Source organism: Mus musculus, chromosome 11, assembly GCF_000001635.26.
Source record: "Mus musculus strain C57BL/6J chromosome 11, GRCm38.p6 C57BL/6J".
In the NCBI taxonomy this organism is placed as follows: domain Eukaryota; kingdom Metazoa; phylum Chordata; class Mammalia; order Rodentia; family Muridae; genus Mus; species Mus musculus.
The window spans coordinates 51,961,657-51,978,091 of record NC_000077.6 but is presented as its reverse complement, the minus strand read 5'-3'; the positions used below and the strand labels follow the sequence as shown (position 1 = coordinate 51,978,091).

The following is a 16,435-nucleotide window of genomic DNA, read 5'->3' as shown; positions in this document are numbered from 1 at the left end:
GAGTATGTCTGGGCGATGCAGTGGGCTTCCTCAGCTGGCTTTCAGACTGTGGGTATCAAGCCCCCTCCATCAAGCACATGCTGCAGACTGCCCAGCTGCTGGCAGCCACCCTACCCTTCCCTCACCTGACCCAAGCGTGTGATCTTTCAGAAAGAATGAACTTGGAAGTTCATTTTACACATACACAGGTTTCTTTTTTTTTCAGTATTTGTTGAAGGAAGCAATTTCTCCATAACTGAAATGTGGTTTCTAAGGTCTGGAACTATTGTCTCTAAAGATCCATGTGTATTCTGAGCAGTTAACCTCTCAGGAATATTGCAGAGAGCAGCTCTCTGGGCAGAGCATCACCAGCATGAACACTTCGGCTCTGGACCTCGTGTACTCACTCCCCGTGGCCTGATACACGCTTTTCTAAGTCCTCTCCTGGACATGCCTTGGAGGTGCCTTCAAGTCCCTCTGATTGATCTCACTCTACTTCAGGCTAGGAAAGGGATACATAAAGACTACAATTCTAACTTCACAGCTGAGTCAGCTACTAGGCTATAAAAATGAGAAGGTAGGTAGGCAGCTTAGCTAAGGAAATGAAGAAAATGAAAAAACGAAGAGAAGGCTGAGGGGACAGAGAACAGAGCCACGCTGGGCCCATGATGCCATGACAGCGGGCAGCTTCACTTCCGGATTCCAGTTGTCCAAATACCAACATGAATAAGTAAACTGGAGGTTTACGGGAAGAAATCACACAACTTGAACCTAACTTCATTCAATGGAAAAGCTGTTTTATTGGGGGTTGTAGACAGAAAGTAAAATCAACAATCCATGCAAAGTGCATTTTGTTTTTAAGCCTCACGAGTCTGCAGATGATTAGAATGGATGAAGGCCAGGCCGCATCTGAGAAGACAAGGCTCTAGCTCACTGAGCCCAGAGCTCTGCCCTTCACCAGTCACCACCTTGCCACTTCCCTCTGACAGGCAGTCACTCATTGCCTGGAGAAGCTTGTCCAAGGTATCGAATCAATGGTCACTGGGGACTGGAACAGAATCCACATAAAAATGTGGCTTTTATTTCAAGCCACAAACAATGTGCCCCACTGCTCTGACGCCAAACACCAGTGGCCCCAGCTTCTGGGTGTCCTGTATCCAGTAGATGAAGCTAAGGCAGACCCCACTGTCTTTCTGGCCACAATGGGCCTGCCGTTGATGAGTCCTGCTGTGTACACTGCTCCACAGCTGCCCACTGCTCAGTTATCTTATGGTGACTAAATACAGGGAACCAGAAGCGGGGTCAGGTGGAATGCAGGACCGCACTGCAATCCAGACGCGGTATGCAAGGCAGTTAGTTCTTCAAGTGTGAAAGCCTTCTAGAAACAAAACAAACAAATAAACAATGCTGGCACATGGGCATCTAGTGCCTAGAAACCATCTGGTTGGTTGAACAAAACCATATATGCTTCCAGTGATTTTTAAATCTATTTTTTCCTCTCTTTGAAATACTAGGGACCCAACCCAGGACCTCGAGCACGCTAAGCACGCACTCTAGCACTGAGCTACATCTCTAGCCTCAGTGAGCTGTAAAATGAGGCTGGATGCTTTTTTGTACATTGCCTCCTACCTATGCGCTAGCTCTGCTACTTCAAGCCTGCGACATGATTACCATTTCCTACACAAAGGTCCCTGAGCCCAGCAGTGGGGGTGCTCCAGTGACACAGCTGGTTAGTGCACGGTCCTTTGGTGGCCATCAGTGGTGAGGTACAAGTGTACAGGGGGTTCAGGTAGAAATAAGGACACAGAGGATCTGCCTTGGCTCAGGACAAACATGGGTGGGGTACGGCAAAACAAGAACTGTATTTACAGGTACTCTGTTTTAAAAAGAATCAAATTATAAAATGTATCACCTGTCATTATTATATCAACATAAAAGGCATTTCAAACAAAGTTTGGCTTGGACAATCCTGATGAAATTTCTGAGAGTTCGCCATGTATAAATACATAAATATGCATTTGTATTTTACAGCAATCCTGGAAGAATGAAGATGTCTTTGAAGCTATGGGCCCCGTCCTCTTCCAGTCTAGCTGCCTCTATGCTGCAAATGCCAGGAATCTTGAGAGCTGCCAATGTTCAGTCATCTTCACCCTGGCCTCCTTTCTAAGTCTGTCCCCAGGGTGGAAATGTGGAGATCTGCCTTAGCTTTGATGCTGAAGAAAAAAAAAAAGAAAAGAAAAAGTTACACAGCCACCGAGTCCCATGAATCAAGTTTATCTTCACACATTCAAATAAAGCAGTGATGGAATATTTATGTGCGACCCAGATGGCAAGTCTACTCAGAAATTATTAATATTTTACTACATACAGAAAATGCAGCCACACACTGACCACATGATCCATTTGGAAGCCAGAGCCTTACTGCCCTGACTTGTGGCTTGCTGTCTATAAGTGTTCACAATTTAAAATGATAACGGAAATACTTAAGTGCTATCTAAGCCTGCCGCCCGCCAGCCTCTGCCCTCACAGACACTCACTGTTCTATATTCAACACGGCAAGATTCAGGTGGTACTGGGTCGTGCTCTGCACTGAGTCACAGTACTTAGGAAAAGTGAAGGTTACATAGTTCTGGAGTTCACACGATTATAAACTGTAAAAGCGAGTCTGCAAACAGTGGTGACCTGGAGATGACAATTCCTCCCAGGTGCTCTGGCACCTTTGGTAAATATAAATGGAGCTTTAGAAAACTTTTAAGGAGGGTGTGAAGAAATCACTGTCACCTTGTGTCTGGATGGATTCCCTTAACACTGAGCAGCGGGAGTGAATCAACTTGAAAGTCTTTTTAGTAATCAGGAGATTTCAAGGTATGACCTATTTCCTAGCTAAGCCAAAAACCCTCAGCAAAGATAAAATACAAGTCTGTTTATACTCGGGAGAATGCAGTGTGACCAAGAAACCACCTGAGTGTAGTCCAGGGAGACAGCCCCCTCACTTAGATTTTCTTTTTCTTTTCTTTTCTTTTCTTTTTTCTTTTTTTTTTTTTTTTTTTTTTTTTTTTTTTGAGACAGGGTTTCTCTGTATAGCTCTGGCTGTCCTGGATCTCACTTTATAGACCAGGCTGACCTCGAACTCAGAAATCCGCCTGCCTCTGCCTCCCGAGTGCTGGGACTAAAGGCCTGCACCACCACACCCAGCGATTTTTTTTCTTTTAAAAAATTACTTCTCTCATGTGTAAGAATTGGGGGCTGTCTAGGTAGTCAGCTGCCTCCATAATTGTTTAAGTTCTGGAAGCTATGTGTGGTGCTTCCTATACACTCAGGGAATATTTAATTCCTTCTTGGAGTTCTGATGGGGCTGAAGACTAGCTATAGTCTCACAATCAAACTCAAGTTGTTTAGCACTGAGAGAGAGGTTAGAGTAGAAGACACTTTTCAGATGGTGTTACAGGCTAAAATCTAAACATAATTCAGGGATAGAATTATAATTCTTCAAGTTAGAAATGATGGTAGAGTGTCTTATTGACAAATCTGATGGGCTGGATGTTAACTGTATACCATACTTTATAATGTACATGGTTGCTATGGTTTTGTTCAATTTATGTCTGAGAGAAGAGGTTTTTGTTTTCTTTAATTAGATAGGAAAGGTGAGATGTAGTGGGTGGTGCTGATGCTGATGCTAAGGTCCTGTTCCCCAGTTGGTTCTTGATTCATCACTAAAGATGGTGGAGGCCAATGAGCTGGGCAGAACAGGCAGGCAGGCAGGCTCGCAGATGCGGGAGAGGAGGAAGAGATTTGTCACGCTTTGGAAGGAGAAAAGGCCACCAGTCATGTGAGATCTAGGGTGGAGTGACAACTGGCCACTGCCCCAACTGGGCCTGGGGTGGCAGATGGGAGGTTAGAAACATAACTAAGCTGAGGGCAGATTTAGGGTGCTGAGCTGGGAGTGAAAAGAAGGGCGCGCTCAAAAGCCAAGGGTCTTAGAAGACCCTGGCCACTGAGCTAAAGCAATAGAAAAATAAACTAATGTGTATGTGTGTCTTTCATCCACGGATCGAGGAGAACCTGGGCGGGGCTGGTAGCACTGTCTGCTCAGAGCTTAAAGCAGGATAACAAAAACTATACACAACACTCATGTATATAGGTGTTTTGTCTGCATGTATGTCAGTGCACCAAGTGTATGCCTGGTGCCTGAGGAGGTCCCAAGAAAGGGAGTCAGATGCCCCAGGATTAAGGTTATAGATGGTGAGCCACCATGTGGGTGCTGAGAATTCAACCAGGATCCTCTGGAAGAGCAACGAGTGCTCTTAACCACTGAGCCACCTCTCCAGCCCCTCACGAGTTTCAACTGGACAGACTCAGGCCATTGTTAGATGGTCCACCTATCCTGGACTCTGGACTGCAAGACTGGACCATAGGACCAGGTCTACTTGTTTCTTCCCTCTCTCTCTCTCTCTCTCTCTTTTTTTAAAGATTTTATTTATTTTATATATGTGAGTGCACTGTTTCTATATTCAGACACACCAGAAGAGGGCATCAGATCCCGTTACAGATGGTTGTGAGCTGTCATGTGGTTGCTGGGAACTGAACTCAGGTCCTCTTTCAACAGGATGTCCACAGTCCTGTTATGTCCAGCTGTCCAGGCAGCCAAGGATGACCTTGAGCTCCTGGTCTTCCTGCCTCCACCTCTGGAATGCTGGGATTAAAGGTGTGGCCCCCATGTCTGGTTAAGGCTTTCATGAAAACATGGCCTCAGAGCTGGCTGAAGTTGCAAAAAAAGCACAGAACCCCTTGTGGTGTGTGGGCACACCTGCTCTTCTGATTTTTACAATTCCTTGGGGTCAATTTCACTGATGTCTTTCCTTGTGGGATACAGATGTTCTCAGGAGGAGCAGCAAACTATGATGTTAATAACTTCTTTGAATCAACAATAACAGCTTCTTTGTCAATTATTGCTCATTTTCCATTTTTATTTTTGTTTTTTTTTTTTTTTTTTTTGAGAGACGGTCTCTATGTTTCCCTATCTGTTCTGAAATTAAGTATGTAGAATAGCCTCATTCAAACTCACAAAAATCCATCTGCCTCTGTCTCCAGAGTGCTGGGATTAAAGGCGTGGCCACCACACCCCACTATTCTCTGACTCAGTGGTGGCTGATGCTGTCACTGCTCCTGCAGCAGCCACACCGGCTGCAGGCGAGCACTGGGTGTCACTTAGATTGCCAAGGCTGCTTGCTCAATATGCTGTGCCGAATTCTCCTTTTCAGAAGAGAGCACATACTCCTCCCAACTGCTGACCAAATCCCACCTGTCACCACTCATTCCTCAGACCAAAGAGGAAGAACTGGACAGAGATACACCGGCCCAAAAACTGCAGGAGGGCAGCGTATATTTTTAACACTTGACTCGAGAGAGCTTATGTCTAAGTTATCATCGTTGTCTGGTCTCCAGGTGCCAACAATGCTGAGCGACTCCTTTCCATATTCCTGCTAACTCTAAAACCCAATACACTCTAATATACAGGATCCGTTCTGGCTGGCATGATAACAGGGCTTTTAGATTTCTGGCCTAGTACACTTCAGTTTCACCTGACATGAAAGGAAGGACAACCTATCTCAAAGACAGACTCTGTACAGTGGACTCACAAACCATCCAGTGCGTGAGTGACTGTTCTCATGAACGGCTTTCTTACAGGAATTTGTTGAGGTATTAGGGGATAGAAGACCGAGATTAGCACTGTCATGGAGATACATTTCCAGCCTCCTGGAAGAATCTCTTGTTGCTTACACTTTTATTTATTTCTGTGTCTGTGCTCATGTATGTGAGGACCACAGAACATGTGTAGAGGTTAGCAGACAACTTTAGGGAGTTAACTTTTAGGAGTTGGTTCTCTTCCCACCGTGGGTTCCAAGGCTCGCTCTCAGGTCTTAAAGCTCGCCAGCAAACACCTCTCTCTGGCTGAGCCATCTCACTGGCCCAAGACCAACACCTGTGACTTGGGGCAGAAGAGGAAAGTGGAAGAATTCCTACTTTGTTTCCACAGGCTGGTTCTTTCAAAGCCTGGAGTGTAAGTGTCAAGTCCATTTGGGCAAGTATGGCTTCCCTATTTGAGCATAACTCTGCCCTTTCCATATCACCCATATCAAGATGTCCTATTGGTCTGTGTTACGGCTTACAGGCTCCAGACAGATATTTGAGATGTCTCTGGGAAGCTTCAGGACATGGTGGCCTGGGTTTACACTGGCTAGGTCATCATGTCCATCTGTAAGAAGCTAAGAATAAGACGCATGTGATGGATCCCTTGCCTAAGATCAAGCTGAAGTTCACGAGCTGCCAGAAAGCCACATCCACAGATGGGGGCGGTACCAAGTTGAATACAAGTAAGTTTGAGAAGTAGGTGAGCTGCTCTGTGGTGTCAGAGCAGGCCCCGCACTCTCGGCTTCCACATGCCTACACTACCTCCTGAGTCACACTCAGCAGTAAATCTTAAATTCTATCCAAATAAAGAACTTGAAATTTTATCTAAAAGGCTGGATAGACATCAAACAAACTTTAGGGAGCAAGTCTGCTGGCTAGGAGAGACCAGGACACATGTGAGAAAAACACTTGTAGGGGTTGGAGGAGGCGTGTAGCTAAGACTCACAGCCTTATTTTCCAAAGTTTCCCCTGCTTCTCCCTGGCCCCAGGGATCAGGATCCACACATAAGACTCTAGGGCAAAGCTCACCGTGTACAAGGCCACAGCCGGAAGACTAAGTCCTGGAGACTAGAACTCAGCTGTGGTGTCTGGACATTTCTCGACCACATTCCTTATCATAGTCAGAGTGCACACAAGTCTGGTCCAGCCCTGACCTGCTGAGGCAGAGATACCCTGTAATGACCTACTCTAAAATGATGTACTTCTAACTTTAGCACCCTAACCAAAATGTTTCTTTTTTTAAATAGGCAAAACAAGCCAAGTCTGGGGGTTTATGCCTATAATCCCAGAACTCAGGAGGAAAAAGAACAAAAAACAAACAAACCAAACCTTAAATAAATAAACGAATAAATAAGCAAAACAGCTGTGGCTAGAGACAGATGTGTCATCTAGGCCACCAGAGAGCAGAGGCACGACTGTGATCCCAAGGCCTACGGGGCTCAAGATCAAGGTGAAGCCCGGGAAAGACTCTAAAAAAGGTAAAGAAAAAGTGGATACACAGCTCGGGGAGAGCCCTGGCCTGGCACATACAGGGCCCTAGGTTCAACTCTTATTAATGCACAAATGATACAACACTCCCCTATTCTTCACCTGGGAACGAAAACATGGTGTTTGTTTTTCCTCCTTCTAGCCTTTTTTTGTTCAAAATAAAGATCTCCGTTTCTATCCATTTCTTGTGGACACTCAATTTCATCTTTCGTTACAGCTGAACAAGCTTTCGTGGTGTATCTGGACTGCATTTCCATCATCCACACCTACTGATGGGTATCGAGGCTGCTTACTGTGAACGGTGCAGCAGGAAGCATGGATGTGTGAAATGTCTGCCACGTTCACTCAGAGCCCTGCAGGAGCAGTCTAACTGGAAAATGCTTTCAGTTGGTTTTTAGGACCCTCTGTACTGGTTCCTAGTTCTTCTAGCATAAGGAGAATGGTTCAGTCCCTGGCACCAAGAAAAAAGAGTGTTGTAGACAAATCAAAGAGATTGAGCCCACTTGTTACTCCACAGACAGTGCATAATTTATCACACTGACCTGTTATCTAGTTAAGAAAAGGTTTACACCAACTGTGAAGAAATAAGGAAAGGCCTTAAGACTGTGCTGCAGGAAAGGAGAATACGCACACCAACACAATGCAGTGTAAGCTGGGCCCTTGGTATCTACACTTGCAAATGCCTCTCACCTTTCTCATTAGTTCGCTTCTGGTTGTAAACTGTGGCAGGTCTTCCACTTCAATCCCATCAGCCATTTCCATCACCTTGTCCAGAAGGTCTTTATTATAACTGCACAATAAAAAGCAGTAAGGTAAAAACCTGGGAAGACTCACCTGTCACTACGGGTTAGTAAGAAAGTGTAGTTATTAGACTGTAAATGCTACCCCTAGAATACAGAACCGCTTGGTCACTGGTAAGGTCACACTATGCCATCTGAGGTTTGCCTCAGCCTTCGCTGTAGCTGGAATACAGATGCGTATATATCAAGCTTTGTAAAGACTGATTTGATACTGCAGGGGAGACCATAGGTGCTTAGCATACAAGTTAACAAATAGTTCTTCCTGCCTGTGAGGACAAACTAGGCTTGAGAACAATGCCAATACAGCAGATGTTCCAAGAATTACAAAAACAGAGGCAAGAGACATGGCTCAGCAGCTAAGACAGCACCTGAGACTCTTATAAAGGACCTGGGTTCAGTTTCTACATGGCTGTTAATTTCAGGTCTCAGATATCTGACGCCCTCTTCTGGCCTTGGAGGATACTAGGTACATATTTGTACATAGTCATACACATAAAATAAAAATCTTTTTAAAAATTACAAAAACAGGAGTTTGGAGAGATAATTTAGCAGTTGAGAGCACTTGCTCTCAGAGGACCCAGTTTCAATTCCCAGCATCCACGTCAGGTGGCTCACAACCACCTGCACTTCCATCCCAGGGAATCCAAAGCTGTCTTCTGGCCTCCAACGGCATGAGGCACTCTTACAGTGCAGGCATGTAGACAAAATGCCCATAGGTATAAAATTTAAAATAGGTATAAACAAGCAAACAAAAAGTTAAATTAAAATTACAGAAACAGGAGCACCATATACCTGGTGGTACATATTCATGGATGAGATTTGAGGGCCTAAAAATTGGATTATTTTTAAAACACACAGAACGTTGGTCTCATGAAAATAACACCATTTATCCCTTTTGTTCAGTTCTCCGTCACGTGTCTGAGTTTGGATTCTGTAATCTCAGATTTTAAAGGGCACCGCAGGAAGGAGGATGGGCCTGTGTGTGTGATGGGTGTGTCTAGCTCAGCGTCCCCACATCCGGTTCTGACAAATCATCCCAACATCTGAAACCAAGCCGCTTCAGCACTGGTGATGAGGCTCGTGACTGAGTGCTTATTTTGGATGTGTAAGGGCCTGGGTTTCATCCCTAACACAAAACCCAAAAAGTAAACCAAGCAGTTTGGCCTGGAGGGGGTCCTGTGACCACTACAAAATCAGGTATGAGTGAGGGTCTCCTGTTCTAACACAACCTCACGAAACTCTAGAAGCCTGGAAGAGCCTGGCCATGCATGCCTCTCAGGACGTGGTTGCCTAGGTGGATCAAGTTCTAGGATTGCCTGGGCTACACAGTAAACTGGAGGCCAGTCTCAGTTATAAGGGAAGACTGCCTCAAAAATTAAAAATCACGGGCTGGAGAGATGGCTCAGCGGGTAAGAGCACCCGACTGTTCTTCCGAAGGTCCGGAGTTCAAATCCCAGCAACCACATGGTGGCTCACAACCATCCGTAACAAGATCTGACTCCCTCTTCTGGAGTGTCTGAAGACAGCTACAGTGTACTTACATATAATAAATAAATAAATCTTTAAAAAAAAATTAAAAATCACAAGGGAGTATAAAAACCTGGTGTCATTTCCAGGTGGAATATCTCAAGGCCAGGCTCTTGCCTTCCAGGTGTGATCACAAAGACTGGGGAGGGCGGGGAGTTAGGACAGCAACAAGATAGCATGGGTTACTTTCCTAAGAGGGAAGCCAAGAAGAGAAAGGGGAGAAAAGATTACATCCTGCCTTAGCGTGAAACCCACCAATGGTGAGATACATCACATCCTCTTGCTAGGTGTCTTCATCTAGAGGAAGAGTCTGCACTTTTGTCACGTGGGCGACAGGAGCTAATAGACTTCAAACACACTCTGGAAAGGAAGTCCTCTGGGCTAATAAACAGTAATAACAATGACCATTGCAATTCGGCCGCCTTGGAGCACACCTGCACTGCACGCCCTATCATTCAGCTGCTGTAGTCATCCCAACCACTCATTCACAAGAGAAAAGCGAGGCTCAGAGGAGAGATTTTTTTCCCGAGGGAATGCTAAGAGGGGATCAGTAGGAGGCTGGCGCCAGGTTCAGCGTGGAGCAGTGTATATGCCCAAGCTGAGGATCGACTGATGGGGACAAGGTCAGCCAGCTGTCGGGGGTCCGCACCTGCAACCCAGGAAGAGGTGGTTGGCCCAGACCATGGATAAGGACAGCAGCTGGTCCAGGCGGCCGCCGCCGTCGGGTGGGTCTCGGTAGTCAGGCAGGTGGCGCAGGATGAACTCCATGCGCGCTTTCCATTGCTTCTCGCTCTCCGAGTAGGAACGAAACTGCTCGGCGAAGTCGGCGGCCTGCCGCACGCCGGAAACTAGCTTCTCCACCGCGGCGCTGGCCTCGCCACCCACCATGGCTCCCGCTGCCGCAGCCGCTGCCGCCGCTAAGGATCGCACCAGCCCGCCGCTTTCCCGACACGCCCCGCGCCGCCGCCGCACGGCTAGAGCGACCACGGCTGAGGGCGAGTGCTCTGGAGGACTTATCTGGAGCGCCCTCGCGGGGCACGGAGGTCTAGTGCAACCCAGCGTGTGTGGCAACTGCTGGGGAGCTTGAGGCCCGCCAGCATAGAGCTGGCAGCTAGGTGCCCATTGGGACTCTGCAGTGCCCTTTTTGCCCTGGGTCGTTCACCGGGCATCTGTCTATCCTCAGCCACACCTGAGGTTTGCCCTAAGTTCTGTGGCTGTCCCTTGGGAGTGAGGTCCTCTCTTTTATGGATCCACTGTTATCTCAACATCTTCACTGAGGTTGTGTTCTCCTATCTTGCTGTATTCATCATCCAATCAGTACATACAAGGCATTTTGTTTCGTGCCCAGGATGCCCCACTCTAAAGGACTTTGTGAGGGACCCTCATGGTGGAAGGAGAGAACCAACTCCTGAAAACTGTCCTCTGACTTCTACATGCAAGTTGTGGTACTTTGATGTACACACACACACACACACCAAGCAAGTAAATAAATGTAAAAATATAAAATGTAAGCTTGAGTCAGAAGAAAGCCTAGAACTCAGGACCTCCAGATCTAGTGAAGGTCTTAAGTGGTGAGTGGGCTTCAAGGAAGTTCATTATATACTGTTTACTATTGCAGATCCTTCCCTCCCGCTCCCCCAGGGTCATACACGGCCAAGCTGGCCTACAACTGCTTGCTTGCTCCCTTCTGTGGCTTCTGTGGCAGTGTTAGGATCCCAGCAGGCAGAAATACAATCCAGTCCGCAAATGCCAGAGCAGTGAGGACCAGCACCAAGCTGGGTGCTCTCACCTCAGGAAGACACAGTGCTGACACTACGGCTTGGAACATCTGAACCAAACATGAGAATCCAAAGACAGAAACAGCTTTCCCCCAGCAGTCAGCAAGTTAACTGGATAACAGCGACCAGAGCTGAGTCCCAGGATACAGATGCCATACCCTGACTGATACTGCAGTGGCAGGTTCCCAAGTGAAACCTCAGATACCCAGAGTCAAGGTCCCTGGTAATTCTGATTCTAGCTTCAGCTGATCAGACTCTGAGGACATTTGATGTGCCAGGCACAGTGACAGACACCTTTTGTCCCAGCTACTCCATATGTCAAGGCAGGAGAATTATTTGAGCCTGGAAATTTGCTGCCATCCTTATCACCAGAGAAAGATGCTTGACTCTTAAAAACACTGCGGAGGCTTCAGTGAGCTACATCCTTGGTTCCTTGGTTGTGTACTGCAGTGGTTGGTCTAGAAATGAGAGCATGGGGGCTAGAGAGATGGCTCGGGAGTTAAGATAACTGGCTGCTCTTCCAGAGGATATGGGTTCAGTTCCCAGCACCCTCATTGTGGCTTACAGCCACCCACAACTACAGTTGCTTTGTTTGTTTTGTTGTTGTTGTTTTGTTGTTTTTTAATAACATAGGCCATAAGCCTATGCCTGAGCCTCTCCAGAGCTGGTATTTTAAGTGTGTTCCACCATGCTATTGGATTTTGATATAAATTTTAGCATCTCTTTGTTGACTTCTAGAGAAGCAGACTGTTGATATTTCATACGGGATCATGTTGACTACATAGATTCATTGGAGAATTAACATATCACTAGCGAATCTTCTAGTTTACAAACATGGCAACGACACATCTTTCCATCTAGTCTGGCTTTTTGTGCATGTGCTTTTGTTTTGTTGTTTTATTTACTTAGTTTTTGAGATGGTGTCCCTTTCTGTGGTCCAGAGAGTTCTTGAAGTCTCAACCTTCCTGCCTTAGCTTCCTAAATGCTGTGGTTACAGGTGTGCTGCTGCTGTATGTATGGGAAGTGGTACTTGCTTTTTAAAAGCAGGTTCTTAGGTAACCCAGGATGGTCTCAAACTCCTTTGGTAGCTTAGGCTAGCTTTGAAATACTGATCCTTGGACTTCCATTTAGGATTGCAGGCATGAGCCAGTATATCTGCTTTGTGGTTTGCTGTTTCTGTTTCTTTGCTTGCTTGCTTATTTTGGATGTGAGTGAGTGGTATTAGTAAACATTGGCAGAATGTGGAAGTCAGCCTCAGGAGTGAAGGGCTGCCAGTGGGCTAGGAAATCACAAATGGTGATGTACTTGACCCCACAGACACCAAAGATAAGCTGATTTTCAGCGACTATAACTTCAAATTCATCTGCATTAAATCTGATGAATCTCGGTTCTTTGAGATGTAGATCTTCTGGTGACCAGTGAACTTTAACCTGGCCTTTCCCAGACCCTCAGACACATATTCCTTATTTTGCATCTTGAAGCAGATAGACATGATGACCTGATTTGTGTGGGCCTGACCACTGTGTTCTGGGGGGTTCCCAGAGGCGGTGAGCGGGTTTAGAGGCCTGCAGCCTAGAGTGTGGATGGCTGAGCTCAGAGACAAGTATATCCATCAGAAACTCTATCTTGAAGGCCCTCGGGGCAATTCAAACAAGGTATAGGCTACACCTTCCAAGGAGGCTGCTGCTTGCACCCACTGCATCTGTGAGGAAAGAGTCCTGGTCTTTTGGCACAGAGGTAGTGTGATGGGTTGTATAGGCTCAGCCCAGGGAGTGGCACTATTAGAAGGTGTGGCCCTGTTGGAGTAGGTTTGTCACTGCGGGTGTGGGCTTTAAGACCCTCAGCCTAGCTGTCTGGAAGCCAGTATCCTGCTAGCAGCCTTCAGATGACGATGTAGAACCCTCAGCTCCTCCTGCACCATGCCTGCTTGGATGTTGCCATGTTCCCACCTTGATGATAATGAACTGGACCTCTGAGCTGTCCTTATAAGAGTTGCCTTGGTCACGGTGTCTGTTTACAGCAGTAAAACCCTAACTAAGACAGGTAGTGTGTCTTTATGTCCCATGAGCCAGAAGACTTACACATTCATTTTCTACTTTATTCTTTTTTCTTTATTCCTTATATATCTCTTATTCTATGAGCTTCGTTGTCTTTTCTTTTTAATTCCAAACATCCATTTACTCACTGGAAGTGATCAAAGTGGGAAAGCAGTAATGTGGTTTTTTTTTTCTTATATGATCTTTTAAAGCTCCTTTACATAAGTGAACAAAGTAGACTTAAATGTCACTTAAGACAATGTAGCATTATCGGTTTTAGGAGAATCATCCTTAGTCACAAAAACAAAGTATGGAACCCTCTACAAGTCTGCATGTCAGTCATGCACAGGGGCTGGGCTAACCATCTCTGCATCGTTCTGACTTCAGCAAGTGTGCTGCCCAAGAAAGCACATGGTTTCATGTTCTTTATACTTGAAACTTTAATATTCAAGTATCCTTTTAATCTCATCACTTGGGGTAGAAGCAAGCAGGTCTCTGTGAGTTCGAGACCAGCTGATCTACATATGGAGTTCTAGGTCAAAAAGCAATTTCTAGTGAGATGATGTCTCAAAACCAAAACCCAAACCAAAGCCAAACAAAAGGAAACAGACAAACCCTTCACTTCCTTTACCTATTTACATTTTATTTTTATTTTAAGGCAGGGTCTTATGTAGCCCAAGATAGCATCTAACTCGCTGTGTAGTCAAGGATGGCCTTGAACTTCTGATCCTGCTGCCTCCACCTTCCACAAACAGGGACTTTAGATGTGTACCACGCCACTCGGCTATGTAGCGTTCCACTGAACTCTGGGCTTTATAGTTGTGGATTTTGCTTTTTGCTTTTGTTCTGTTTGTTTGTTTGTTTGTTTGGTTCGTTGGTTTTCTCTCTTTTCCTTTTCCTAGTCCTTCTCTTTTTCTTTTCCTCTTTCTCCCAAGATTATTTTCTGGAACAGTCTTACCAGTTCCTTGGATTGCAAGTCTAGAAACCCTGAGCTAATTCTAGGAGATCTATCAGAGCCTCATCTCTGTCTCAGTCATTCTGTGTATTGTAGGGTTTGCCATTTTGGTGGCATTTTGGTGGCATTTTGCACACCAGCTTCTTCAGAATACAAAGTTTTGGACTTCATTTTTTTTTTAATTTTAAAAGTGTTGTGTGTATGAGTGTTTGCTTGTATGCATGTCTGTGTACCTCATGCATGCCTGGGGCAGAAGAGGGGGTCATATCCCTGAAGCTGGAGTTATACACAGTTCTGAGCTGATATCCTGGGAATCAAAACAAGCACCTTTAACTGCTGAGCTACCTCTCCAGACCATGCAATTAAAAAAAAAAAAAGACTTACTGCAAAATGTGGTGAGTGGTATACACCATTAATCCCAGCACTCAGGAGGCAAAGGCACACACACCTCTGTGAGTTTTAAGCCAGCTTGCTCTACATAGTGACTTACATGACAGCCAAAGCTACATACTGAGACCCTGCCTTAAGATAAAATACACAAAAAACACATTTGTTTATTTTTATGTATGTGAGTGTTTTGTCTGCACAAATGGGAGTATAGGGCCTGCCAAGCCCAGTGCCTGTGGAAGCCAGATGTGGGCATCGCGTCCCCTGGAACTGGCGTTACAGGCCATCTGCGTCATCATGTGGGAGATGGAGACTGAACCTGGGTCCTTTTGGAGGGCAGTCAATGCCAAGCATTCTCTTCACTGCCCCCATATTATTTTGTTTTGTTTCTGGGAAAAGGTCTCAGTATATAATAACCTTGGCTACACTGGAATTTGCTGTGTGCTGTGTAGACCAGGCTGGCCTTGAACTTATTTCAGTCTTACTGTGTCTGCCTCCCCAGGTCTGTGATTGCAGGAAGGAAACTCCATGCCTGGCTCTTTGTTGTTACCGTCATTGTTTGAGGACAGCGTCTCCTATAACCTAGGTTGGTCTCAAACCTACTATGTACCTGGTGACCTTGAACTTCTAAATCCTCCTGCTTCTGCTTCCTAAGTACTATGATGACAGAAAAAGAAAAAAAAATTTTTTTGAGTTTTGTTAGACAAGGTCTTACTACATAGCTCTGGGTGACCTGGAACTCACTATGTAGATGAGTCTGCCCTTAAACTCATAGAGACCCTACTTCGGCCTCCTGAGAGCTGGGATTAACATCCATGTTGGTATACAGCTGTCACACTTGAAGGTACATTGACGGTATGGAACCTTTGGCCCACATTTTCCTTCCTGAGAATGTCTCGTAGGCGTTGGCCCTGGCAGGCATCGATGCTGGCTGCTGAGTCCCTTTCACTCTACTTGGATGGAAACTATTGAATAGGTGATATAAAGATCTCCTAATGTCTAAACTCCCATACCCTTGAATGCCCAAAGCCTGGGGACTGAAATAACAAGCCCAGAGGCTCACAGCTCCAAACCATGACGATCTGGGGCCTATTGCTCCAGGCTTCAGCAGCTGGAGAGTCTTCAGGTTGGAAGCTTACTGCGCTGGCTTTAACTACCAGTGGCACTGGCATATGGCTATCGTAACCCTTGACTGCCAACAGCGAGCAGGAGCAGCGGGCAGCAACGTTCAGCAGTGAGTGGCACCTGTTAGTGTGACAGCTCTGGTCCTGGAATCCTCGGCTTCCACTGTGTTTCCCAGTTCAAGCCTAGCGTGCAGACATTTTTGGGCCTTGAGGTTGAGCGGCTCTATGGAAGTTTTCCAGTGATGGGGCTTACAGTTACTGGCCTTCTGCCTTCCGGCCTTCATAGCCTCTGCCACCTCTGTAACTTCTGCTCCCCACCTAGCCAGCACTCTGCGCCACGACTGTGCTATCTTGTGGCTGTCTTCACAGCTGCTGCTGTCTTGTGGCTGTCTCCACAGTCTCCGCCCAGCTCAGCTTGCTCCACAGTAAGAAAAATCAAAAGTAAGCAAGGAAAGCCACAAGATGTCTCAACAGGTAAAGGGCTTGCCCGTAGGATCTGGCCCCTCGAGTTTGATCCCCAGAATTCATGTGGAAGTGGAAGCAAAGAGCCAGTTCTACAGCATTGTCCTCTGACTTCCACATGTGCACATTGGAACACACACACACACACACACACACACACACACATTAAATTTGTTTAAAGTTTAAAAAGAGAAGTAATAGACTAGGC

At 46.0% G+C, this 16,435-nt stretch overlaps 1 protein-coding gene and 1 non-coding gene across 2 annotated transcripts; both read right to left on the bottom strand.

Annotated features, from left to right (window-relative positions):
* Nucleotides 1-755: 755 nt before the first annotated feature.
* Cdkn2aipnl (CDKN2A interacting protein N-terminal like) lies at nt 756-10,461 on the bottom strand. Its single transcript, NM_029976.3, has 3 exons — nt 10,135-10,461; nt 7,849-7,948; nt 756-2,192 (listed from the first exon to the last, which is right to left on the bottom strand). Exons 1-3 carry the CDS (start codon nt 10,371-10,373, stop codon nt 2,181-2,183), a joined length of 351 nt encoding a protein of 116 aa, NP_084252.1. The 5' UTR covers nt 10,374-10,461; the 3' UTR covers nt 756-2,180.
* A 3,141-nt stretch (nt 10,462-13,602) lies between these two features.
* On the bottom strand, nt 13,603-13,710 carry Gm26061. Its single transcript, XR_003949895.1, has one exon. It is a non-coding gene; the product is annotated as a U6 spliceosomal RNA (small nuclear RNA).
* Between the last annotated feature and the right edge of the window lie 2,725 nt (nt 13,711-16,435).